Source organism: Felis catus, chromosome E1, assembly GCF_018350175.1.
Source record: "Felis catus isolate Fca126 chromosome E1, F.catus_Fca126_mat1.0, whole genome shotgun sequence".
Lineage (NCBI taxonomy): Eukaryota > Metazoa > Chordata > Mammalia > Carnivora > Felidae > Felis > Felis catus.
In genome coordinates this window covers 26,698,347-26,724,184 of record NC_058381.1, presented here as the reverse complement: position 1 = coordinate 26,724,184, position 25,838 = coordinate 26,698,347, and the positions used below count along the sequence as shown (strand labels likewise).

Here is a 25,838-nt window from a genome sequence, read left to right as displayed (position 1 = left end):
TTCCTTTTGATTTATAAATTAGGTTAGCCCGAGCTTGGTAATAATCTTTCAGCTACCTAGATGCATTTGGCTCAAAGTTAAAAAACTCACTTATGTAAGTAAAAACAAACCATTAATTACCTAGATGGATCCATTCATCTTGAATATCTAAATACATTTGGGGTTTTTAAAAAATTGTATCACCATCAAAGAACGAAGCTCGTTCACCATTAAAATTATGAAGTGTGAAGTGGATTAGTATAGTCTAAAAATGTAATAGAACATTGACTAAGTTTGAAAACCTGGTTCCTTTCTGGTCTAGCTGTGCTTTGTGATTTTCAGCAGCCCATTTAACTTCCCTTTGTCTCAGATTTCTCACTAAAGCACTAAGCGCTCTGGCATTTCTGATATTCTGTGGTTTTAGGAATACTTTTCCCTTTTTTAATTCAAGACCTCTTAATGCAAGGGTCTTTGTATACCATGAAATTGTGTGCACAATGTTTTACTATTCTCTTTGGAAAGAAAGAGATGTCCCTTAATTTTTAGACAGCTCTCTGACACCACCAGAAAAAAGGGAGAGGATAAAGTATTTAGGGATCAAGAGGATTCCTTAGTAAGACCAAATATTTTTGTCACTGAAGTGTTCTGAGGTATACCTTGATGTTTAAAAATATATATATTGGCTAAAACACTTTCACCTTCTGGATCTACTTTTTAAATCCTCTATTCCCTGTAGTTATTAACTATATGTACCAGGCCTCTTTAGAAACTAGTGTGTTAAACTGAACCGACTTGATGGGAGTAATTATCTATAGGACTAATTTTCCAAAGAAGAACATTGTTTAGAGTAGCGAAATTATAAGTCTACTTAAGTGTGTTGTAAAGCTGTTCAAGAAGTAACTTGGCAAGTTTTGTGAGTGAAAATGTAGTGCTCAAGTGCTTTAAAAGGTTATAACAAAGACAAATGAATTTTTAAAAGTTTTGTGAAAATGTTTTATTTGGGGGAAGTTGAGTTCTAGATGATGGGGCAGTTCCAGAATGTAAAAACTTTAGGTATATACATGTCTGCTAGGAGATTCAAGGAAGGAAGGAGGTAGTTAACACTGATGACTTGAAGTCTTCTGTGATTTTCCCAGTGCATACTCAGGTGGCAGCTGTGGGGTGGAGAGCCTTTTCTAGAACACACAGAAGAGAATGGGAATATCACACAACATGTATTCTCTGTAATCCTGTGTTACGTTTCCTAATAAACTACTCTTTTCTCCTTGGGGCGGGGAGAGGGGAAAGAACCTGCTTTTGATACTACCTCAAAAAAGGTACAGTACAACTTTTTTTCCTAACTATATATTTCTACCTTAAATTTTAGCACGATGGATCGGGATAAAGTGGGCATCCCCACAGATGGTGATTCACATGCAATCACTTATCCACCTGCAATTGTCGTTTATATAATTGATCCTTTTACCTATGAAAATAAAGACGAGAGCACTAATTCTTCTAATGTATGGACTTTGGGGCTACTTCGATGCTTTCTGGAAATGGTCCAGACTCTTCCTCCTCATATTAAGAGTACTGTTTCTGTACAGGTAAGAATGGTAAATGTTGCAAATTAAATTTATATAAAACAATTTGATGTAGATAGAAGTTTCAAAAATACTATTCTGTATCCAAATTAATTTTTTTAAAAACCAGGTTCTATTATATTTTACTTTAAGTGATATTATGATAGAAATCTTCAGGAGTTTATGAAGATAAATTTTACAGTCATATCACATTAATAGAGGATAAAAAGATTGCATTTAAGTACATTAAATATTTCTCTTGTGTTGCTTTTATAAACTAATTTTTAAATTCATATGCTTAAATAGAAGACTAGAGCATGGGCCTATATAATTTTTTTTTTTTTTTTTTTTTTTTTTACATTTATTTTGTTGAGAGAGAGGGAGACACAGAATCTGAAGCAGGCTCCAGGCTCAGAGCTGTCAGCACAGAGCCCAACATGGGGCTCAAACTCATGAACCACGAGATCATGACCTGAGCCAAAGTCGGACACCTAACCGACTGAGCCACCCAGACACCCCTAGAGTATGGGCCTATATAAACTAGAATTCTAAATAAGACAGATTTCAAGTAAAAGTAGTAAATAATGATATTAACTTTTTTACAGATATTTTGAATTATTTCTTTATAGACTATAACAGAAGTAATCAATGGCAGTATTAATATAACTGCTGTGTAGAAATTTTAAAGTTTTTATATAACCTGTTAGTAAAATTATTAAAAACCTATGTAATAAAATATAATTCTTTAGATTATAGTTTTAATTAGGTTTTATTTAAATTTTCTGGTAAAAGTTTTTAGAGATTTAGACCCACAGTTCTTTTTATTTTTATTTTTAAAAGTTTAACTTTGTAATATTTGCTTATAATTCTTAGATTGTTCCTTGTCAGTACCTGTTGCAACCTGTGAAGCATGAAGATAGACAAATATATACCCAGCATTTAAAATCCCTGGCTTTTTCGGCCTTTACCCAGTGTCGGAGACCACTTCCAACATCAACCAACGTGAAAACATTGACTGGCTTTGGTCCAGGTTTAGCCATGGAAACTGCTCTTAAAAGTCCTGATGTAAGTATGTTTTCTGTGACCAAAATTATTGAATGATTATACATTTTATGATTTTATACAAAACTAAGTATAATCCTCTGTTTATTTCTCATTTTCCAATTATCTTATAATTGAATAGAGATATCACATTTTCAGTAAAAGATTTTTAGGATTGCATAGTACCAATAGTACCTTAATTTTTTATTTTACAGAGACCAGAGTGTATTCGACTTTATACACCACCTTTTATTCTGGCTCCAGTGAAGGATAAACAGACAGAGCTAGGAGAAACATTTGGAGAAGCTGGACAGAAATACAATGTTCTTTTCGTGGGCTACTGTTTATCACATGATCAAAGATGGATTCTTGCATCTTGCACAGATCTATATGGAGAACTTTTAGAAACTTGTATCATTAACATCGATGTCCCGAATAGGTACTTCTGTTTCCTTAAGTGTATCATTAGATCATCCATTTAAAAATACACACACACACTATGTTTCATTATTAATGAATAGAAAAATAGAAAATTGGAAGGTTATATCATTAAGTTTTGGAATTGTGGGTGATATTCACTTTTTTTTTTTTTTTTTTTGGTAGGTAATATATTGTATAATTTAGGAGTATTAGAAATAATTTTGAGAGGTGTCAGACTTCGGCTCAGGTCATGATCTCATGGTTCGTGGTTTTTTTTTTTTTTTTTTTCAATGTTTATTTATTCTTGGGACAGAGAGAGACAGAGCATGAACGGGGGAGGGGCAGAGAAAGAGGGAGACACAGAATCGGAAACAGGCTCCAGGCTCTGAGCCATCAGCCCAGAGCCTGACGCGGGGCTCGAACTCATGGACCGCGAGATCGTGACCTGGCAGAAGTCGGGCGCTTAACCGACTGCGCCACCCAGGCGCCCCTCATGGTTCGTGGTTTGAGATCGAGCCCCGCATCAGGCTCTGTGCTAACAGCTCAGAGCCAGGAGCGTGCTTTGGATTCTGTGTCTCCCTCTCTCTCTGCCCCTCCCCCGCTCATGTTCTGTCTCTGTCTGAAAAAATAAACATTAAAAAAAATGGAAAAAAATAATTTTGATTTTTGTTACATAGAAGAGAGTAAAGTACCTAAATTCTATGTAATAAGGCTTGACACAATGATTTTAGCCTAAAAAACTTTGAAGCATGGAATGAGAGAGCCTCTGCAATTTAAAAAAAAAAATCTAGTAAAGCATCCTAGGACATTTATTTCTCTCATGTGCCATCTAAAATATAGTCCCTAATTAACTGCATTAACTTCATTTACTAAAATTGTTGACTGAAAATTTTGCCTTTTAAATTAAATATTGGAGTGTCTTCTGAAAGTGGTGGCCTTATTTTTTAGAATTCTTCTTGGTAGTAATTAGGTGTCATGGCTAGTTATTTCTGAAGGTTGTAAGTAATAGATCACAACAGGTAAGCCTCATATTAAGTTATAACTTAATAGACATTTCTAGTAATATATTTCAAGGCTAGTGAACATGGACTAAGAGAACCTGAAAGGCAAGTCCATGAAGTAATTTTTCAAAAAATTTTGAGGTTTGGTTCTATCCTTTATTATTTTTTTTATTATATAAAGGTTTAGTTTCTTTAAGTTCAGAAATTGGTTATATATAGAAATATTTGATGACTATTAGAATATAGTGATGCTGAAGAAATGAAATATAGAAACATTAATTTTATATTATTATAATGTTTTATTGGCTATTTTTAATAAACCTTAGAGAAGTACTTCATACCTCATTTCCTTGACACAGTTTTTATTATTTATTTATTTATTTTAAGTTTATTTACTTATTTTTGAGAAAGGGAGTGAGAGAGGGGGCACAAATCGGGGAGGGGCAAGATTCCCAAGCAGGCTGCATTCTGTCAATGCAGAGCCCAGTGCAGGGCTCATACCCACGAACCATGAGATCATGACCTGAGCTAAAATCCAGAGTCAAACACTTAACCAACTGAGCCACCCAGGCGCCCCATAAGTTTGATTTTTTTTAAATGCTAAGTTAGTGAGCTTTGGAAATAGTGTGCTTATCTGTGAAGGTTGAGAAAGAGTAGAGAAAGAATAATATCACCTTTCCAGTACAAAGATAGTATTGCCATTTCACTGAAGTAGAAAGGTCCAACTCTAGAGTTTTAGAGATCTGGGTTCAGATCCTGACACTGCCACTTACTGGCTATGTGATCTTGAGAAAACTACTTTAGCCAGCTAAGCAGCTTCTCTGTAAAATTGGGAGAATAATTTTATCTGCCTCATAGGGTTGTTAGGCTGAAATGAGGTATAACATGTAAATTGCGCATAATGCTTGTTATGTGTTAAGTACTTAGTCAATCATTGCTCAGCCAGAGAGTGCTTATGTTATGTACTTGCCTAATAAAGGACTTATATGCAGAAAACCCAACAGTGTTGTTTGGTCTGAGAAACATAGTGTTTTGTTTGATATTCTTCAACTTAAAGTATGAAGCAAGGGTTAGCAAACCACAGCCTTTGGGCCAAATCTGGTCACACCTGTGTGGTTAGGTATTCTGAAGGACTGCGTTCATGCTGCAGCCGCAGTTATTGTTGCAACAGAATCTTGATGGCCTGGCCTGCAAAGCTTAGTATATTGGCCCTTTAGAGAAAAAGTTTGACAATCTCTGGTGTAGAGCAGTGTTTCTGGTGAATTTTGATGGTTCATGAACTATTTTTCATTTTAAAAGTTAAATATTTTAATGTGTTGGGGCGTCTGGGTGGCTCAGTCAGTTGAGTGACCAACTTTGGCTCAGGTCATGATCTCACAGTTTGTGAGTTCGAGCCCCACATCAGGCTCTGTGCTGACAGCTCAGGGCCTGGAGCCTGCTTCAGATTCTGTGTCTCCCTCTCTCTCCACCCCTCTCCCACTCATGCTCTGTCTCTGTCTCGGAAATAAACATTTAAAAAAAAATTAAAATATTTTAATGTGTATTATAAAAACACAAACTAGCATAACCTATGATTTTATGTATATTCTTGCTTAGGACTATGTAGAAAGTGTCAAGCATTAAAATTAAGAGACCAGTTTTTCACAAATTTGAGCTCTTTTAAAATGTCATATCAATTTTAGAAATATTTAATTGTCTCTTGTATTCTGTACAATAGGGCTCGTCGGAAAAAAGGATCTGCTAGAAGGTTTGGTTTACAGAAACTTTGGGAGTGGTGCTTAGGACTTGTACAGATGAGCTCATTACCATGGAGAGTTGTAATTGGCCGCTTAGGAAGGATTGGTCATGGAGAATTGAAAGGTAAAATTGTGCTTTTGATTGTTAATTCATACACTGTTCAGACTACATCTATGTAAAAGTACTGAATAAAATGCAGAGCTTATAAAACTAGTTGTTTTGTTTTCAAAGAGGAATCACAAATATCTAGTTCACAAATGGCCTAATTCCAATTTTGAAAGGACATTTTACTTTGTTTTGACTTAATGGCAGTGTTATTACTACTGTCCTTTTTTTTTGTCTTCCATTTTTTCCTCTTTTTGCCCATTATTGCAGCTCATCCCCTATTTAACAGATCAATTGATGTTGACCTATATTAAAATGTATGATGTTGAGTAACGTCAGCAAGATTTTTAGTTTGATGATGATTCCTATTTGAGGAATGCAGTAACTTAAAAACCATTATGTTTTAACTTTGGTTCTACAAGGTGTTAACAGTGCTGTTACTTTGGATGTTATATTTTTACTGTTGATACCCACAGATTGGAGCAGTTTGCTGAGTCGTCGAAACTTGCAGTCTCTAAGTAAAAGGCTCAAGGACATGTGTAGAATGTGTGGTATATCTGCTGCAGACTCTCCCAGCATTCTCAGTGCTTGCTTGGTAGCAATGGAACCCCAAGGCTCTTTTGTTATTATGCCAGGTTAGCTATCCTTAGTTTATATCCGATTTAATTCTTCATGCACTTGCCCTTCTAAGTATCATATAAAATTGATTCTTCTATTATTGAAAGAAAAAAAATTCTCTTTTCAGATTCTGTGTCAACTGGTTCTGTATTTGGAAGAAGTACTACTCTAAACATGCAGACATCTCAGCTAAATACCCCACAGGACACATCATGTACTCATATACTTGTGTTCCCTACTTCTGCTTCTGTGCAAGTAGCTTCAGCTACTTATACCACTGAAAATTTGGACTTAGCTTTTAATCCCAACAATGGTAGGTGAATGGTTCATTAAAGGTTTGCAAATATAAAGTAAGTCTTGATGATTGTGGCTAATTCATCTGAAGAGTTCCTCCCCAAACCTATCTGCATCCTATAAATGTTTATGAAACCTGTGAATGTTACTTTATATGACCATAAAAGACTTTACATGTGTGATTAAGTTAAAGATCTTGAGATGAAGAGGTTATCCTGGGTAATGCAGGTGGGCCCTAAATGCAATCACATGTATCTTTACAAGAAGGAGGCAGAGGGACGTTTGCTTACACACAAAAAAGAAGGCCATGTGATGGAAACAGAGGGAAGCAAAGTCAGAAATGATGCTATGCTGCTGACCTTGAAGATGAAAGAAGGGGCTATGAGCCAAGGAATGCAAGGAATATAGTTCTAGATGCTGGAAAAGACAAGAAAAGCTTTCCCCTAGATCCTCCACAAAGAGAATAGACCTCCTGGTACCTTGATTTTGGCCTAATAACCAGTACTTTGATTTCAGCCCAGTAAAACTGATTTTGAATTTCTGGCCCCCAGAACTGTAGAGAATTAAGATATGTTTTTTTAAGTCATTAAGTGTGTGGTGGGGCACCTGGGTAGCTCAGTCAGTTGGGCATCTGACTTCAGCTCAGTCATGATCATGAGGTTCATGAGTTCAAATTGGGTTTGCAGCTATCAGCGCAGAGCCCACTTTAAATCCTCTGTCCCCCCTCTCTCTGCCCCTCCCCCACTTGCACTCTCTCAAAAATAAATAAAACATTAAAAAAAGTTTGTGGTAATTGGTTAAAGTAGCAATAAGAAACTAATACAACCATTCTTCTACTTTATTGATACTGGAACTAGTGCTATGAATTGTCTCAAAAATATTTACTTATTTTAAAAGGCAACATTGATCATAAAATGTTTGTATAGGTTTTTGCCTGTACTGTTTACCTGTACATAGACAATAGACTTTGTGGCACATTTTATATTCCTTTATAAATTGATTTGCCAAAATAATATAGTAATTTATTTAAACTGCCATAGTAGGGATATAGCTTTTGTAGATGAACTTAATAGATTACATTTTAGTAGAAGAGAAAATAAATGATGTTCCACTGTTGCCCTGAATTACCTTAGAACACGGCACATCTCTAAAGTCACAAGTAGGGAGTATTTAATATTCTCTTCTTTTAATGTGTTTTACAATAACTTGAATATTTTATTTAATAAAGAACTAGAGTATTAATTGTGCATAGTCCCATTTTAAATATATTTTCATTGCAAGCATGCTGTTTTGTATTATTTTACTGTTGCTGTTGTAACAAATTAACACATGCTTAGTATCTTTAAACAACACACATTTATTTTCTTATAGTTCTGGAGGTCAAAAGTCTGAAATCAGTCTTAAGTGAGCTAAAGTCAGGGTGTCTGCAAGGTTGATTCTGTCTGGAGGCTCTGAGAGAATCTGTTTCTTTGCCGACATCTAGAGACCACCTGCACCTCTTGTCTTCCATCTTCAGCAGCAGCAGCATAACATCATCATACGTCCTTCACTGACTCTAACCCTACTGCCTCCCTCTTATTAGGACCCTTGTGATTACATTGGACCCACCTGGATAATCCAGAATAATCTCCCCATCTCGAGATCCTTAGCTTGATCACATCTGCAAAGTTCTTTATGGTAACATATTCACACATTCCTGGGATTAGGATGTGGACATCTTTGGGGGAGGGCATTATTAAGACTACCACATTCTTGTGTATAATGTATAGTTGTTTATATGGCTTCTATCACATAGTAGGCATTAAATGTTAATTAACCCATTTTGATTAAAATTCATTAATTTATTTTAACCCTCTTCTGCAAGTGACCACAGGATGTGAAAAATGGAATATTTATTTATTTTTCTTTCTCCTATATAGATGGAGCGGATGGAATGGGTATCTTTGATTTGTTAGACACAGGAGATGATCTTGACCCTGATATCATTAATATTCTTCCTGCATCTCCAACGGGGTCTCCCGTACATTCTCCAGGATCTCATTACCCCCATGGAGGTGATGCTGGCAAGGTAACCCTGTTATAAAAGCTTAATCTAAATGTCATTCATTAACTTAGTAACGGATTGACAAATAGAACACTATTTTTTCCTTGGAAATTAACAAGAAGTGAGAATTATAGTACCTGCATGCACTTTTGTCTTACAGATGTTAATACCTGAATCGCATATTTTTTCTTCAAATTCTTATTTAAATTCTAGTTAACATACAGTGCAGTATTGGTTTCAGGAGTAGAATTCAGTGGTTCATCACTTACATACAACACATAGTGTTCCTCATATCAAGTGTACCCATCACCCATCCAGCCCATCCCCCCATCCACCTCCCTCCATCAGCCGTCAGTTTGTTCTCTATTGTTAAGAGTCTATTTTTTAAAAAAAAGTGTCTATTATGGTTTGTTTCCCTTTCTCTCTTTCCCCCCTCCCATATTTTCATCTTTTTTTTTTTTTTTTTTAATGTTTATTTTTGAGAGAGAGAGAGAGACAGAGTGCAAGCAGGGAAGGGGCTGAAGAGAGGGAAATACAGAATCCGAAGCAGGCTCCAGGCTCTGAGCTGTCAGCACAGAGCCCGATACAGGGCTTGAACCCATGAACTGTGAGATCATGACCTGAGCTGAAGTTGGATGTTTAACCCACTGGGCCACCCAGGCGCCCCGTCATCTGTTTTGTTTCTTAAATTCCACATATGAGTGAAATCCTATGGTATTTCTCTTTCTCTGACTGACTTATTTTGCTTAGCATGATACAGTCTAGCTCCATCCACATCGTTGGAAATGGCAAGATTTCATTCTTTTTGATGACTAATATTCCATTGTGTATATATACCATATCTTCTTTATTCATTCATCAGTCGATGGATATTTGGGCTCTTGCCATAGTTTGGCTATTGTTGATAATGTTGAATTATATATTATAAAGAGTCTCTAAGGCTCTGCTGTCCCTGACTTCATGTTTTCTTGGCTTTAGTCCTTCGTCCTCTCACCATGGCTTCTAATCAGGTATGGCTAGACGAGATTGAGGATTATAGTATATGCTCTAATCTGCCATTTGTATCAGGGCTGTGAGGAGGAACATAATAGAAATATTAATTTTCTCATAAGAATAGGAAAAACACTATCTTCTTCCCTCCATCCTAATTTTTAGTGTTTAGTGTTGAGAAGCAGCTGTCTTGTTCTTCTATTTGAACTCAAAACTGATTGGGCTTCATTTGAGTAACATCTTTATTTGAGTGAAATTAAATATAGTTTTTATTTGATTATAATAGTATGCATATGTTTAGAACCTGCCTATTTGTTTATTCTTTAGAGCCTGACTTTAAAATAAGGAAGGATCTTTGCCCCATCTTACCTTGTATCCTTTCCTTTTGTTTTTAACTGGAAAAAGAAGTAAGATCATTGGGGCACCTGACTGGCTCAGTTGGTAGAACATGCAACTTTTGATCTTGGGGTTGTAAGTTTCAGCCCCAAGGAGGGTGCAGAGATTAATTAAAAATAAAAAAAAAAATACTAAAAAAACAGTGAGAGTATTAAAGTATGTGTGTGTGTGTGTGTGTGTGTGTGTGTGTGTGTGTGTGTGTGTGGAAAAGCACCAGTAATCTCATCACTTTAAGAAAACCATATGTACTTGTAGCAAATTCCCTTTCACATGTATTTATGTTACAGCTTCCAATATGTATAAATAAGTATAAGTTTTTTAACCTTGTTTTCCCATAATTTGTTATGTCATTCCCAAAATGTTGGACATTTAAGTTTTTTTTTCTTTTTTTTAATGAAAAATTTTTAAGTTTATTTTGAGAGAGAGCAAGTGTGTGCATGCGAGAGAGCAGGGGAGGGACAGAGAGAGAGGGAGAGAGACTCTCAAGCAGGCTCTGCACTGTTAGCACAGAGCCCAACATGGGGCTCGATCCTGTGAACCATGAGATCATAACCTGAGCTGAAATCACGAGTCAGATACTTAACTGATTGAGCCACCCATGCATCCCCCCCCCCCCTTTTTTTTGGTCTGTTACAGGTAATGTTGCAGTGAACCTTTGTCTGCATATCACTTTTTCTTCTTTTTATCTATTTCCTTAATGTAAATATCTAGAAATACATGGACTAATCTAAAGGATACAAGCATAAGCAGTTGGCATATTAATTTCCTTTTAAAACTCTTGAAATAAAGCTCATTCTTTTAGTACTGTTACTAATTACGATCTTCTTACTAAGTACATAGCAATTGATTTTTTTCAGTATCTTTCAGTATTTTCTAAATTGACATCGTAAGATAATGAGACTGATTGCCATTGTGTATATCTAGTGCCCATGTATATATCAAATGAACTAACACATTTTAATTTTTCTCTCTTAAAGGGTCAGGGTACTGATCGGCTACTTTCAACAGAATCTCATGATGAAGTAACTAATATTCTTCAGCAACCATTGGCCCTTGGTTACTTTGTGTCAACTGCCAAAGCGGGTCCCTTACCTGACTGGTTCTGGTCAGCATGTCCTCAAGCACAATATCAGTGTCCCCTTTTTCTTAAGGTATTTCCATTTTAATGCCAGTTCCTAAATAATACTAATCGACGGCTTAAGTCTTAAGAAACACAGAAGTGTCTAAGGTCAAATGCATTGCAATATATGACAAGAGCACAAAGAAGTTATCTAATTATGAAACAGCTCCACGTTTTAAATTGATATTAAGTTTGAACTTTTAATTAATCTTAAGTCATATTTCTGGGACCCTTGCTCTTATTATTTTCAGCTGCACATATGGAAGTTTAGAGCTGGGTGAAAACTTCTATTACTTTTAATCTAATAACTTTTCATTTTCTAGGTGAGCATATTAAAGTTCAGAAAAACTCATTTGTCTAAAGTCATAAATTGGTTAGTAGACTAGGATTACAGTCTGGATCCTTTCATGATTATATGGTTATTCTTTGAATTACATCATACTGTACTTCTGTTATGCCTCAGTATTTGGGGGATTAAAGGATTCATAATTTTGTAAGAATATTTGATACTTAGATCCACTTACTACCTCCTTAAAAATTTTTTTTCTAGCTTTGTGTAAATTGCTGTGTTAAAACTATTAAGTCATTTTCAAGTACTAAGACTCCCATAGTGACTTATTTTATCAAAACAAGTTCATTAGCAAGTGCTGTAACAAGGTTGATACATCATATAATGGTAAAATGAGATTTGAAAGCCCTATGCAGAGTTTGTTGCTGCTGCTTACTACTTTTCCAAAATAGGAAATTCAGATCTGATTCACTTATTCTTATATATGCCCACCAGAAGTTGACAATTTTATTCCAGAGGTCATACTAACTAACCTAACTTCTTGCCAATTGATTGTTTATTGTAGGGTAAAAGTTGGATACTATGCTTTTAGTGGGTACTTGAACCAATAGGCTTGCTATCTTTTAAGCCTGTTGCTATTAAATCTTGATACTCTTGGCCAACATACCATTGAGTCAGTGACATTTGAGATTAAGCAATGAACTTCTGTAGCACATAAAGAATACAACAGCTGTTGATCTGAATTGACTATTAATGAGGTGATATATTTAGGAAGGTCAGCCAAGGTAATAAAGTTTTATCATATGAATTTTCCTCTCTTTCCAATATATGTACAGTGGTCTATATAGATCTCATTACAAGAACATATTCCCAAGTGTGTTTCTGCAAAATAGTAGTCCTTGGTGTTTCTATAAAACAAAGGGTTTTTTGGTCCTTTGGGAAATGTTACACATGCTTTCTGCCCCCTTTTGTTGTTATAATACATATGTGCACATTAAAGTCTCTGAAAAATAGCAGCAAATAACATTGTATACCTACTATTTCCCAAATTTACTTTAATACACAAGAAAGCAATTGTGTAACACCAGTTAATAATTCATGACCTTAGTGTTTCACAGAACATTTTTTTAGGAAACACCACTTTACAAAAAGTCCAAGGGACTATCCAGATTCTTTTCTACTCAATATTTATTTGCAGAGAGGATAGTGTAAAGTGGGCATTCACCCTCAGATACAGTGTAACAAGATTAGGACTTCTGGTCTGAATTACCAGGTAAGGCATAATTTACCATAATTTTGTTCACCTTTTATTTTCATACATTCCATTTTATTTCCTGTACCATAGGCAATAAAACCACCCGATGTGTTTCTCTTTGCTTAGAAAAATAATAGATTATTCCCTAGGTGATTTAAAAAATCTTTTTATCTTAGAAATTAAATGGTAATTTTGGTACTGACTATATTCATTTAATCTGTAGTGATCTGTCATGTGAGACTTGTTTATAACTTACAAATGAAGAGTTATGGGCAGTTAAAGACATTTCTTTGGTTATATTCTTGAATATATATTAGAAGAGTTTATACATCTATTGCAGTTGTAGAGATCACCTAAATATAAAATAGTACCTTTTACTTTATACAGAATGAAGTCTGCTAGTATTCTGCAGTCAATACCACCATCTCTCATAGTTTTTTCACACTTAATATATTGACTCAATAAACAAAATGATTCACCTTCTTTAATTGAAATGTGAAGAAGAGTACCACATTCCTTTCTTCCACTCTTCATTGTCATACCAAAATGGGTGTGGCAGTTGTTACTAAGCCTCCGTTATGAAATTGCATGGGCAAAGGAAGGCATTCTGTGTACTGTATTAGAGTGCTTACAATTCCACCATAGGTAGCTTTATTTAAAATTTGTAGCTTTGTATGTAGTATATTTGCATATGCTGACTTTTTCAGTGCTAGACCTAGGTGTATATGCATAGTCTAAGTTCTGTGTAACCTGTAGACAGGTTTATCAGTTTAGTGCTTCCTTAAACATTTACTTGACACATCTAGGCATGTTACATGCAGAAAATAGATAATAACTTTATTTTCTTTTTTACTTTTTATTTTATTTTTTTAATGTTTATTTTGAGAGAAAGAGAAAGGGAGAGAGAGAAGCGATCAGAGGAGGGGCAGCAAGAGAGGGAGAGGAAGAATCCCAAGCAGGCTCTGCACCATCAGTGCAGAGCCCGACTTGGGGCTCGATCCCATGAACCATGACACCATGACCTGAGCTGAAATCAAGAGTTGGCCACTTAGCCAACTGAGCCACCCAGGCACCCAGAAAATAGATAACTTTAAGTAACTTTTAAAATAACTATTAAATAACTTTTGAAGGGATTATTATGTGGTCTCAAAAACAATAGAACTGAGGAAAATTAAGATTGAATATAAGTTATGCACTTAAACAAGAAGAACAAGCATCTTTATAGTGGTGCCCATTCATTACATAGGTCTAAAATGTATTTCATCAAGGACGAGACCTTGGGAAAACTTGGGAAAATAAGGTAAAACTAACAGAACTTTTTCATTTGGCTGACTGATTACCTGTTTTTTTAGGCCTCTTTGCACCTCCACGTGCCTTCAGTGCAATCTGACGAGCTGCTTCACAGTAAACACTCCCACCCACTTGACTCAAATCAGACTTCAGATGTCCTCAGGTATAGCTCTTTTTACCATTAAAGGTTCTCCATTGCAACTTTGAAAGAGTATAATGTTGATCCTTAGGTATTTTCCTATTTGTCAATAATTTATAGTTGTGTACCCTTGGATCTCTAGATGAATTACATCATTCAGAATGAGTCCTTTTCTTTCTAGCATGTGTAATCTTTTGAGAATACTTTTTTTTGAAAATCAGTTTATCTTTTTTTTAATTTTTTTTTTCAACGTTTATTTATTTTTGGGACAGAGAGAGACAGAGCATGAACGGGGGAGGGGCAGAGAGAGAGGGAGACACAGAATCGGAAACAGGCTCCAGGCTCTGAGCCATCAGCCCAGAGCCCGACTCGGGGCTCGAACTCACAGACTGCGAGATCGTGACCCGGCTGAAGTCGGACGCTTAACCGACTGCGCCACCCAGGCGCCCCTAAAATTAGTTTATCTTTAATTTCCCCAAGGACTCTCTCTTCCATACCTTCCACCATTTTTTAAAGTGGCTTTAAATCTTAGATGCCATAATTGGAAACTGCTTCCAAAATCTACAGTATAAGTATATACAGGACTTAAAACGGTTTGTTTACTTTTCAGGTTTGTTTTGGAACAGTACAATGCACTCTCCTGGCTAACCTGTGACCCTGCAATCCAGGACAGACGCTCCTGTCTCCCAATTCATTTTGTGGTGCTGAATCAGTTATATAACTTTATTATGAATATGCTGTGATCTTCATTGGATGGAACTGTGCAAGAAGAGAACAAGGAAAAAAGATATTTCACTGCAAGATTAAGTTATAATTATCTTCTCAGTGAAAGTCATCTGTGATGGGGTCTAATTCTTATTACTTCAACAAATATTGTTTTGACTTGGGGGGAGGGGCTATAACCCTGCTATTTTTCATTGACTATACTGAACTCTTTAGGATGATGACTGATCATACAAAACGTATTATAACATTTTCGTAGCAAAATTAACCTTTTTTTTTTCCAGTCACAGTATTTGTGAAAAGTAATGAGCCATAGTACCCAGTCATGTTAAATGAATATTAAAAGCATGGAGAGGAAACATGAGGAACAATGAATTTCAACATATGGCTTCAGAACATCAAGATGTTCTTGTATTGGATTATAGTATCTAGTATTCAAAAATGCCTGCATCTCTTATTTATTGTAAGTTTTTAAATGTATAAATTGTCTTATATTTCTTAACCTCTTTTATAAAAATTTTCCTAGAAGGTTTATACTGCCTTCTTGCTTTAAAGCAATTGGTCTAAAATATATGTAATCGTCTTAATTAAAAAGTTGCAGTAGGGTTGCTTTTAGAGTATTATTTTTTTGTAAGGGGGTGGGTGGGACAGTAAATTTGTATTGTCTCGATGTACAGTTTAATGGGGATAGAGGGGGAATAATGTCCATACCATTGTGTGTGGAGGATTTACAGCTAAGCTGTAGTTGCAGAGTACATGTACAGTAATGAAGTTCACTGTGTTTATAAATTGAAAAGGTACCGGGTCTTACAGCATTTTATATATCACACCTTTACAGAATAACATGATGGCAATATACAAGTGATATTGTTGGGTGGTTTAACTTAGAATAAAATGAGAATTCTTCAGTTATATTTTGTACTATGGTTTAGGGCTATGACTAATATTTCAGGCCATTTCCAGTGAAAGAAACTTAGTTTTACAAGAAAAACATTTGCTACTGAATGCTTAAACTAATTTTGGTGTTTAATGTTACATGCTTAAATGTTTTTTTCAGTTTTGACAGTGGCACATCTAGGCATGGGAATATTAATTATGAAACTTATCTTCAGGATCTGCTATAAGGTTGAAATTTAGCCCAGCTCTAGGCATTTTACAAATTATTTTAAGAACAGTCACTCTGATTGTTTGACTTTTTTTTGTTTTTTAAATTAAAGATTGGGAATGTATGTGAGAGTATGCATATGTATGGATGTGTGTGTGCAATCAAACTGTGGTGTAAATAGATTTCTCAGTGAATTCTGGTATTCAGACTCTATTCCACTAGTTAAAGAACCATTTTCTAAACTTAACCTGTTTCCTTTTGCCTTTTTTATTTATTTAATTTTCTTGGTTTGGAGATGGCAGTCCCAAACACCAGAGTCTGTACTTTTCTATAACACAGCTCAGATTAAAGGCAGGGCATATGCCAAGGAGGATCTCACCTCCCTAAAGAAGGGACTTGAATTTTAGGGACTTTAATTCACCCCTTCCTTCAATACAGCTTTCCCCCTTCTTGTTTGCACATGCCAAGATAAATGCTTTTATGCAGGCTTTACCCCTTTAAAAAGTTGTTTCTACAGTGCTGCTCACAAGAGAGTCCAAGTTAGCTTCCTGCCTGTGTTGCTGACTTGAATTCACAGTCACCAAGTCTACCTATCTTTCTTGGAAGCAGTCTAGAAAAATTCTGAATTTGTACATTCAGTAATTCTCCACAAGGACAAAATCAGTTGTATTTACAAAACTGTAATTCAGTGTGTTTTGTTTTGTTTTTACTGAAACTTGTTTTGTAAATACTATATGCTTAGCTTAAATATCACTTTCTTACAAACAATATAACTTCTTCAAATTGTGTATATTAAAACATTAGCAAGTCTTGTTTTTTCTATAAAAAACACACAACTGGTGACAAAGGTTTTCAATCACTTCTTCAAAATTATAATGCAATTCCAAGGGTCAGCATTTTTGAAATTAGAATTTAAAGATCACATCTCTGCATTCATTTTTAAATTATGCTAGCACACTACAGATTATGTTGGCATGTTTTGTTCTATACTTAAAAAAACTTGTCTGAAATTTGAGGGGAAAAAAGATGCTTATTTGGAATATCTATAAAAAGTATCCTCTTTTTTTTTTTTATAAACTTAGCTCAGTAGTGACTTTTAAAAATAAAAGCTATATTCTCAGTTGTTTAATATCACTAGCTTGTAGTGAACACACCTCAGTTTGAGGATAGATTTTTAAAAAATTATTCCCTGACAGTTTCTTTTATATGGAGCCATAAAGAAAGGAACCCAGTATACAATTCCTTTTTATCTGGGAACAGGGAGTAGTTCCCAAATATATAAGATTTACTGGTAAGATTTTTTTCTTCCCTTCATATTTAAGTTCACACTTAAATAGAAAATTATTAAATATCCATTAGAAAAGGTCAAGAGACTTATTTCAAAAAGTTAAGCCTTTTATGCAGGATGATGGATCTGACTTACTACCATACTGTCACAGACAAGTATGGGTAGTTTTTTGTTTGTTTGTTTGTTTGTTTAAATGGTAAGCAAAATAATATATACTTTATACCAGTTGATCACCAACACATTGACTTCTTTGTTACAGTGCTAATGTCTGTTTTTTGTGCAGTTATCCATTACAAAGCAGGGTGGAAGTACAGTATTTTGGCATTTAAAAAGATTAGTTATATAATGTCTGCTTCCAGCCAGTGAGAAACATCTAGCCATACTTTCTTATGCAAGCCATTCAGTTATCAGGACTGTGAATTAACACTGTATGAATAAATTTCTGTACACCTTATTGTTTGGCCAGAAGGCCACCAAGTGTACTTATATGTAATCCTTAAATTTTAAAGTAGCTGTAATTTTTAAATCTTTCTAAACTTTTCTTAAACCACTAAAATTAAGCTCTTACTACTTAGTCAATTATCCTCAGCTGTATTCGTACTCAATTGTCAGTATGGCACAGATTACTGTATTAAAATATTCTCCTTTCGTCTTCATATTTACCTTCTGAGGTAATTTTTTAACTTAATGTGTTACTACAAAGATTTGCAGATCTTTAATCAAGCACTATGTTAATACTGTAATATTCAAAATACTATGTTGCGTTATTTAAAATGTTCAAATTGAATACATTAAAAGGAAGTTTTTAAATGCTGTTGCATCATATAATTTGCTACTCATCCACTATGGCATCGCATACCAGTCTATTAATACATTTAATGTTGCATGAGTAATGTTTTGGTCTGGGTTTCCTCTTAAGATTTTAGTTTGTCTAAATTAAAGAAAAATGTTTTTGACATACATTTTTTTTGGTCCCTCACCCCCTCCTCCCCCACTCCCAATCATCTGGAAATCTTAACCTTTAGGTTTTTCTTGGTGTTTTAATGGGCCCAGAACTGTGGTTTAAATTTTCATATATATGTTTTCTCTTTTGTGGAGTATTAATTAAAAAACTGGATTTGGGACCTAAGATACTCCTCAGGTTGATGTATTCATGAAGTTTTAAAATAGTTTTAGTTTTCAAAGTAAACTGGATTTGTGGACCTTAAAGTTACTGAGTTTAAACTACAAATTGTAACGTCATTACTGGACATGTCAGCATCAACTCTCTCAAATAGCTTGGTCACTTTATGAAGGGGCGTTTTAAAGTTGTTGTTTAGCAGTGACATTTAATATGGTCCAATTGCTTTTTTTTTTTTAATGTGACAAAAAAAGAATAAGGAACAAACACTATTGCTGCCGAATGCCATAACACTGAGTTGTACAAATTGTGATTGAGGAAATGAAAAGGTTTATACTTTTTAAAAAAAAAACAAAAAACAAAAAACAAAACTTCAAATGGAATAAATTATTCATGAAGCCTTCATTGTGGTGTCTCATTTTGTTAAAAATATTTCCATCTTAAACTTAAGTAAAAATTAGTGGTATTTTTTGTTGTAAGTCGAAAAGGGTAACCTAAGAATTGTACTTTTAATATCTCCATCTGAAGTATTTTATTAAAATTTTTCTAACCATATTAGTGATTAATATACAGGAAAGTTATATGTGTACATACATACTCCTTTTAGGCTCATCAGTTTGGTATCCTTTTTCTAGTCCAAAGCTACCTTCAGATGTTTAAAGCTTAGCTCAGGCCTACTTTTTTGATCACATAAATGTTTTTGAAACATAAAAAAAGTCTTCAGATATGAACACTCCATTAAAATATTGTATGAGCAGCCGTTTTAAATATTTTTGTCCAAACTTAAACTGAGTAAGGACAAACCCCAAAATTGTGTCCATTTTGAAATAGTGTTTGCCAGCAAAATTTAAAAAATAATCCTTTAAAAGGAGGTATATGGTGTTGGAACTTCTACCTTTTTTTTTTTTTTTAATTTTTTTTTTTCAACGTTTATTTATTTTTGGGACAGAGAGAGACAGAGCATGAACAGGGGAGGAGCAGAGAGAGAGGGAGACACAGAATCTGAAGCAGGCTCCAGGCTCCGAGCTGTCAGCACAGAGCCTGACACGGGGCTCGAACTCACGGACCGTGAGATCGTGACCTGGCTGAAGTCGGACACTTAACCGACTGCGCCACCCAGGCGCCCCAAGAACTTCTACCTTCTTAAGTTATTCTCTGTCTCACAGTTTGTATTACCTGTGATTTTTTTTTTTTTTTATCTTGTTAGTCTAAAACCCTTTATGGCTGCTTCTTGCTCTAAATATCTAAAGTCTTAACATGGTCTGTCCCCTGCCTTCCCCACAAGAATCAAGATGGGCTTTTTCCTGTGTTTTCCTCCTTGCCTCGTAGGCCATTTGAATTCTTTGAAAGCCCCATGGTTATTTTTGCCTTAACTTTCCACATACAACCTTGCCTCAGACTAGGTCCCCTAGTAATATACTTTTTTAAAGTTTATTATCCTGAGAGAGAGCAAGTAGGGGAGGGGCAGAGAGAGAGAGAATCCCAAGCAGCCTCTGCACTGTCCGCACAGAGCCCGAGGGGGTCAAACTCACCAACCATGAGGTCATGACCCGAGCTGAAATCAGTAGTCACACTTGACCAACTGAACCACCCAGGTGCCCCCCTAGTATTTTACTTATATTGTAATAATCTGTATGGAGTCTTCACAGTGTTTTTTGCAGTTTGTATGAATGTTTGATCCTACTAAATGACCTCATGAAGGCAGAAACTGGGTCTGTTTTGCTTACTAATGCATCTAGAATCCAGCACAACATCTAGCACATTAATAGGGCACTGAAATATTTGAATAGACTTCTTGTGATAAATGCCTCAAACTATAGTACTTAGTTGAAGTGTGAGTTCTGCAAAAATTCAAATGAAACTGTACAATCTAATTACTTGGGACTATTTTCACATTAGTAGAAACAATCACTAGATGAGTATTGTGCTCTCAGATTTGCCACCTTTTAGCTGGTGACTTCAGACAAAACTTTGAACCTCTTGAGGTCTCAATTTGTTCATTTGTATATGAACACAATAGTAACCACTCCTTCCTAATGTTAGCTTTGTGAACCTCAAAGGATTACATAAAACATAGAAATTTGTAAAATACAAACGTGAGGGATGATTAATACAATACCTATGTTCTCTAGAAGAGTTGTGATTTAAGACCCGCCAGACCAAAAAAAAAAAAAAATGCTTACAACAAAAGGACTCATTTATTTTTAATGTTTATTTTTGAAAGAGTGAGGGGTGAGGGGCAGTGATAGAGGGGGACAGAGGATCTGAAGCGGGCTCTGTGCTGACAGCAGAGTGTCCAATGCAGGGCTTGAACTCCCAAACCATGAGATCTTGACCTGAGGTGAAGTCAGACGCTTAACTGACTTGAGCCACCCAGGTGCCCCAACAACAGGACTTTTAAAATTTGTTTCTAGCAAGATCATCCATGGAAAAAAAGGCAAAGAATCAAGTATTTAATACTTAATTTTTATCTCCCTTCTGCCCTAACCTACTCTGACTAAAAAGAAATCAGCTTGAAGGGTCTTTAAGCTCTAAAATGTAAAGTAACACACATATGATGAAATAAAATCTGAGATACTTAACTGATTTAAAGCATTTAAAAGTGTCAGGTCCAAAGGAAATACATCCTCGGTACTAAAAGAACTTGTAGATATGATTTCAGAAATGCTGTGGAAAACTGAAAGGTTCCAGAATAGTGAAAATGCACAACTTGCTCAGTTTTTAAATTTTTAAAAAGATGGGGTGCCTTGGAAGCTCAGCGTCTGTCTCTTGCTTTCAGCTCAGGTCATGATCTCAGGGTTAGCGAGTTCAAGCCCCAATCTGGGCTGTGCTGGACAGCAAGGAGCCTGCTTGGGATTCTCTCTCTGCCCCTGCCCTACCCATTCTCTCTCTCTTTTTCTCTCTCAAAAGTTATGTCCTAGAAAGTACTAATAATTTATTTCACTTTATGAACAAGTTCATTAGAAACCAGCATAGTTCCACTAAAGCACTATTCAATAGACTTTACACTAGTCATGAGATACACACCTTTGACTTTTAGCCATCACTCTGCTGAGAAACATACATGTGTATACATAATTAGTTCCATAAGCCCTCTAGAGTGATAAGAACAACAATGTAGTGCATATACAAGAAGGAATAGCTGAAATCAATCTACATTTTATTTTGACAGCATTAATAAACAGATCATGGAAATGGATATTCAGGTTATTTAATAAGGTTTCATGGTATTGTTACACTTAAATCATTAATTCAACAAACCAGTATTAAGTACCATACTTTAGTTCCTGCCCTCCAAGTACTTACTTTGGAAAGGTAGGAGAAACAAATTTTAACAATGTAGTACAATATGTGACGTGCTATGATGGAACGAAGTAAAGGGAGCCTTGAGAATATTGAAGAGGGATACTTTAAGAGATAGGTGGTTTGTCTGGGAAAGATTTCTTAGCAAGGGAACACTGGAAGTGAGACTTAAAGGATACATAGGTACTACATAAAGAGAATAAAGGAATTTCAGACCGAAGGAACAGTGGGAGAGAAGGTCCATGAATAGCATGAAGGATTTGGGAAACAGCAGTTCCAACAGACTAAAACAGAGGCACTATGGTGGGATAGATAATGCAGGAATCCAAACCAGAGCTAAGAATTCAGACTGTGAAAAACTGTCTTTTGAGTGCCACCTTAAGGAAAATGAACTTTATCCCAAAGCAGGGAAGTGTTTCAACAGTTGGGATGATTCATAATTAATTGAACAATCATACCAAAAAAGGCTTGTTGATGGAGCTGTATCAACCTGAAGGGATGTCTCTAACGTACTATAGAATCTTGGCTGGACCCAATTCCATTCAATATTTTACCCATAAAATTAATGAAGAGATGATCTGCTTTGCAGATAGCCAGTGTAAAAGAAGAGTCCAAAAGATCTTGACAGGGTGAAACAATGGAAGAAATTTTGGGATTTCAAGATAAAATAGGACACTGTTGAGGATAATTATAAAAAGAGTTCCATATTGAGAACATTTGAGTTAGATGGCTCCTGGGATCCTTGTACTTCCAAAATTCTATGAGTCAATTTCTTTTTTTTTTTTTTTTAATGTTTATTTTTGAGACAGAGAGAGACAGAGCATGAACGGGGGAGGGTCAGAGAGAGGGAGACACAGAATCTGAAGCAGGCTCCAGGCTCTGAGCTGTCAGCACAGTGCCCGACGCAGGGCTTGAACTCACGGACCGCGAGATCATGACCTGAGCTGAAGTCGGCCGCTTAACCGACTGAGCCACCCAGGCGCCCCATCTATGAGTCAATTTCTAAAGAATATTGGTCTTCCTTTAAATACCTAGGTCTTCTAATTTCTTGAAGCTCATTTACTTGGCAATAATCTACATAAAAGCACCGAGTGTGCCTGAAACATAGTATTGTTTTTTCTTTCCGTTTGTTTCTCCTTTTCTTCCCTCAGTCTTACTGAAAAATAGTTAAGTAGAAAAGGATAAATCATAGTAAGCCAGTCAGAAGAGAATGTTTACTTCACTTAGGAAGGAGTGTTATTTTTTAACTTAAGTATAGGAACTACGCAACGTGTTGCATCAAATCTAAACACCAGTAATTGTAAGACACCATTATATGTACCACTAAAAAATTTAAAACATCATTACTGATCTTAAGACACCACAATATCAGAGATGTTAAAATGTGAAAAAGTCACCATAGAGTTGATGAAATATGTCTTTATGTGGGACACCTCACTGACTCAGTTGGTGGAGCATGTGACTCTTGAATTCGGGGTGGTAAGTTTGAGCTCCATATTGAATGTAGAGATTAGTTTAAAAAATAAAATCTTCTTTAAAAAAGAAATATCTTTGTGAGTAAAATGGTAATGAGCCTCAGTGCCACATTGGTCTTAAAGGGGGATTATTTTCTCAAACATTTCTTTCTCAAACGCAAAGTGTACATCATAATTACATAATATGCCCCTTTAGTAATCAAAGGTTTTGTGGTTTATAGGCAACTAAATGTTAGGGCTAATTTGTAGCATTATTTACTTTTCTATAAGTTCTTAATCTAATTAAGCATCTGAGCTGCAAAGTCTTTAAAAGTTGATTTTAGTATAGAGAAACCACCTCAGAAAAAGCAGATTTAAAACTCAAAAGTCCATCAGTAAATCTTTTTTTCACTGAGTTCTGTATGGCTGTCAAAATGATTTCACTGGTGAACAATGTAGATCTCAAAGACTTTGACTAAGTGGATATGAGTGGAACAGGCGAGAGCCTAGGGTAACTTCCAGGTTTCTGGCTTGAGCAATTCTGGGTAGTGGTGATATTCACTGAGATAAGAATTGGAAGACAAGGAGAAGGGGACTTGGAAGAAGGTAAGTGTCAGCATTCATTACCATTACATGCTAGCTATCTTATTTGAGCTGGGTGTGATCTGCTGTTAGATTGAGACGGATCTGTAAGTTGTTTCTTCATTAGTGATTACAGGATTGTAAGTAGAGCTGGAAGAAATTTTTTTAAAAAATTATTTTAGAGAGAAACAGAGCACTAGAAGGGGAGGGACAAAGAGAGAGGGAGACTGTAAAGATTGGGAGACACAGAATCTAAAGCAGGCTCCAGGCTCTGAGCTGTCAGCACAGAGCCTGATGCAGGACTCGAACTCGACCTCATGAACTGAGAGATCATGACCTGAACCAAAGTCAGACACTTACCTGACTGAGCCACCCAGGCACACCTAGAGTTGGAGAAGATCTTAAAAATCACTTAGTTCACATCCCCTTTCTCCCATTATTGATCCCCCAAACCATGAATTCTCTTCATATTCCTCCTGTGAAAAGACCATCCAGAGAGATTAAATTGTTTAACCTCTGTCTCAGTCCCAATTTCCCCACAATTATAAAATAGAGACTGTTCCCTACCTCAGATAATTAAATCAGATAACATATATAAAATACTAGTGCCTAGCAAGTGTTCAATAAATATCAGCTTAAAAATGACAATGTTGTACAATTTGTGACCGAATAGACTGTGAAATCAATTTTAGTGTGTAGTGACCAGCAATTAAAAAATTTTTTAATGATTTTCTTTTTAAGTAATCTCTACACCCAATGTAGGACTCGAACCTAACAAACCCGAGATCAAGAGTCATATGCTCCACCAACTGAGCCAGTCAGGTGCCCTGTGACCAGTAAGTTAAAGAAGTGAAATAGAACATATAATATGTAGTATGTGTTATTTCATAAAAACTTTGTTCCATTTAAATGTGGGCATATATGAGCATGTGTGTCCTGGGTCACAATGTGAAACTGTAGGTCAGGTGGATATAAGTTTGAGAAACAATGAAACACACATTAGTTCTCTTCTTCCTTTGTTGAAAGAAGAGAAAGTCTGAAAGCAGACTTTATTAGGAGATTAGTACTCTGTGAAAGCCTTGGAAACTATATGGTATGAGGCTGTATTTCTCTCTGTAAAATATTTTTGCTCCCAGCTTGTAGCACAGTATTTGGTAAGCAGGTGATACATGCACATTGCTTAAATCAGGAACTAGAAATAGTATGAAAATATACAGAGACTAGTTTTTAATCTTTTCTGCTTAGACTCCATTTGAAAATTTGTTGGAAGTTTTGGGTCCTCTTTCCAGAAGTGCCAAGCACACACAATTTTGCAGATTCCAGGGAATTCCTGAAACCCCATCCACCACTTTCTAAAGGTCTATGGACCTTGAGTTTTTTGTTCTGGTTTAAATCGAAGTATACTTGACACACAATGGTACTATGGTTTCAGGTGTACACTATAGTGATTGGACAACTCTATGTTATACTCTAGGCTCACCATAAGTGTAGCAACCATCTATTACAATACCATTGACTATAATCTCTATGTTGTAAGGGAGTTAGTTATTCATTCCATAACTAAAAGCCTGTACCTCCCACTTCCCTTCACCCATTTTGCCCATCCCCCAACCCCGGACCCGAAGGCATAGAAACCCGAAACTAAGATGTTTAACTTGTGACTATGAGTGTATGAGGTCAAGAGCGAAAGATCAGGAAAAGATTAATTTTTAAATTCGCCTATAAATCCTACGATTCCAGAGCTTAAGTGCTAGGGAGGCATAGGCAGGGACAGAAAGAAGGGTGCAGTCTTTAGTGTTCCGGTCAAAGGATGGTGGAAACAACTTTAACGTTTCTTTTACATACGTTATGTCATTCAAGTGCCACAAAAATCCTGTGAAGATGAAACTGCAGGTCAGAGGGGCTTAAAGATTTAATCGGAAAGGATAAAAGTGATAGATTTTGGAAGAAGAAACGGAAAGCAGCATTTTAAATCTTCGGGAA

General features: G+C 35.7%; 1 protein-coding gene and 1 long non-coding RNA gene across 3 annotated transcripts in view; one reads left to right on the top strand and one right to left on the bottom strand.

Moving 5' to 3' along the window:
- MED13 (mediator complex subunit 13) overlaps positions 1 to 18,921 on the top strand; it is a 111,357-nt gene extending 92,436 nt beyond the window's left edge. Inside the window, exons 21-31 of one of the 2 annotated variants that reach the window (XR_002149032.3) lie at positions 1,346 to 1,565; positions 2,415 to 2,606; positions 2,798 to 3,021; positions 5,721 to 5,863; positions 6,322 to 6,480; positions 6,591 to 6,776; positions 8,677 to 8,825; positions 11,165 to 11,338; positions 12,795 to 12,869; positions 14,204 to 14,304; positions 14,891 to 15,013. Coding sequence is in view for 1 of the 2 variants with exons in the window: in XM_011289087.4 (XP_011287389.1) it covers positions 1,346 to 1,565; positions 2,415 to 2,606; positions 2,798 to 3,021; positions 5,721 to 5,863; positions 6,322 to 6,480; positions 6,591 to 6,776; positions 8,677 to 8,825; positions 11,165 to 11,338; positions 14,204 to 14,304; positions 14,891 to 15,023 (1,681 nt within the window). In the remaining variant the exon portion in view is untranslated. Of the gene's footprint in view, positions 1 to 1,345; positions 1,566 to 2,414; positions 2,607 to 2,797; positions 3,022 to 5,720; positions 5,864 to 6,321; positions 6,481 to 6,590; positions 6,777 to 8,676; positions 8,826 to 11,164; positions 11,339 to 12,794; positions 12,870 to 14,203; positions 14,305 to 14,890 lie in introns of both variants that reach the window. The other variant, XM_011289087.4, reaches the window with a different exon arrangement.
- On the bottom strand, positions 965 to 25,838 carry LOC109494297. Its single transcript, XR_002738020.2, has 3 exons — positions 25,701 to 25,838; positions 24,216 to 24,331; positions 965 to 1,154 (listed from the first exon to the last, which is right to left on the bottom strand). It is a non-coding gene; the product is annotated as an uncharacterized LOC109494297 (long non-coding RNA).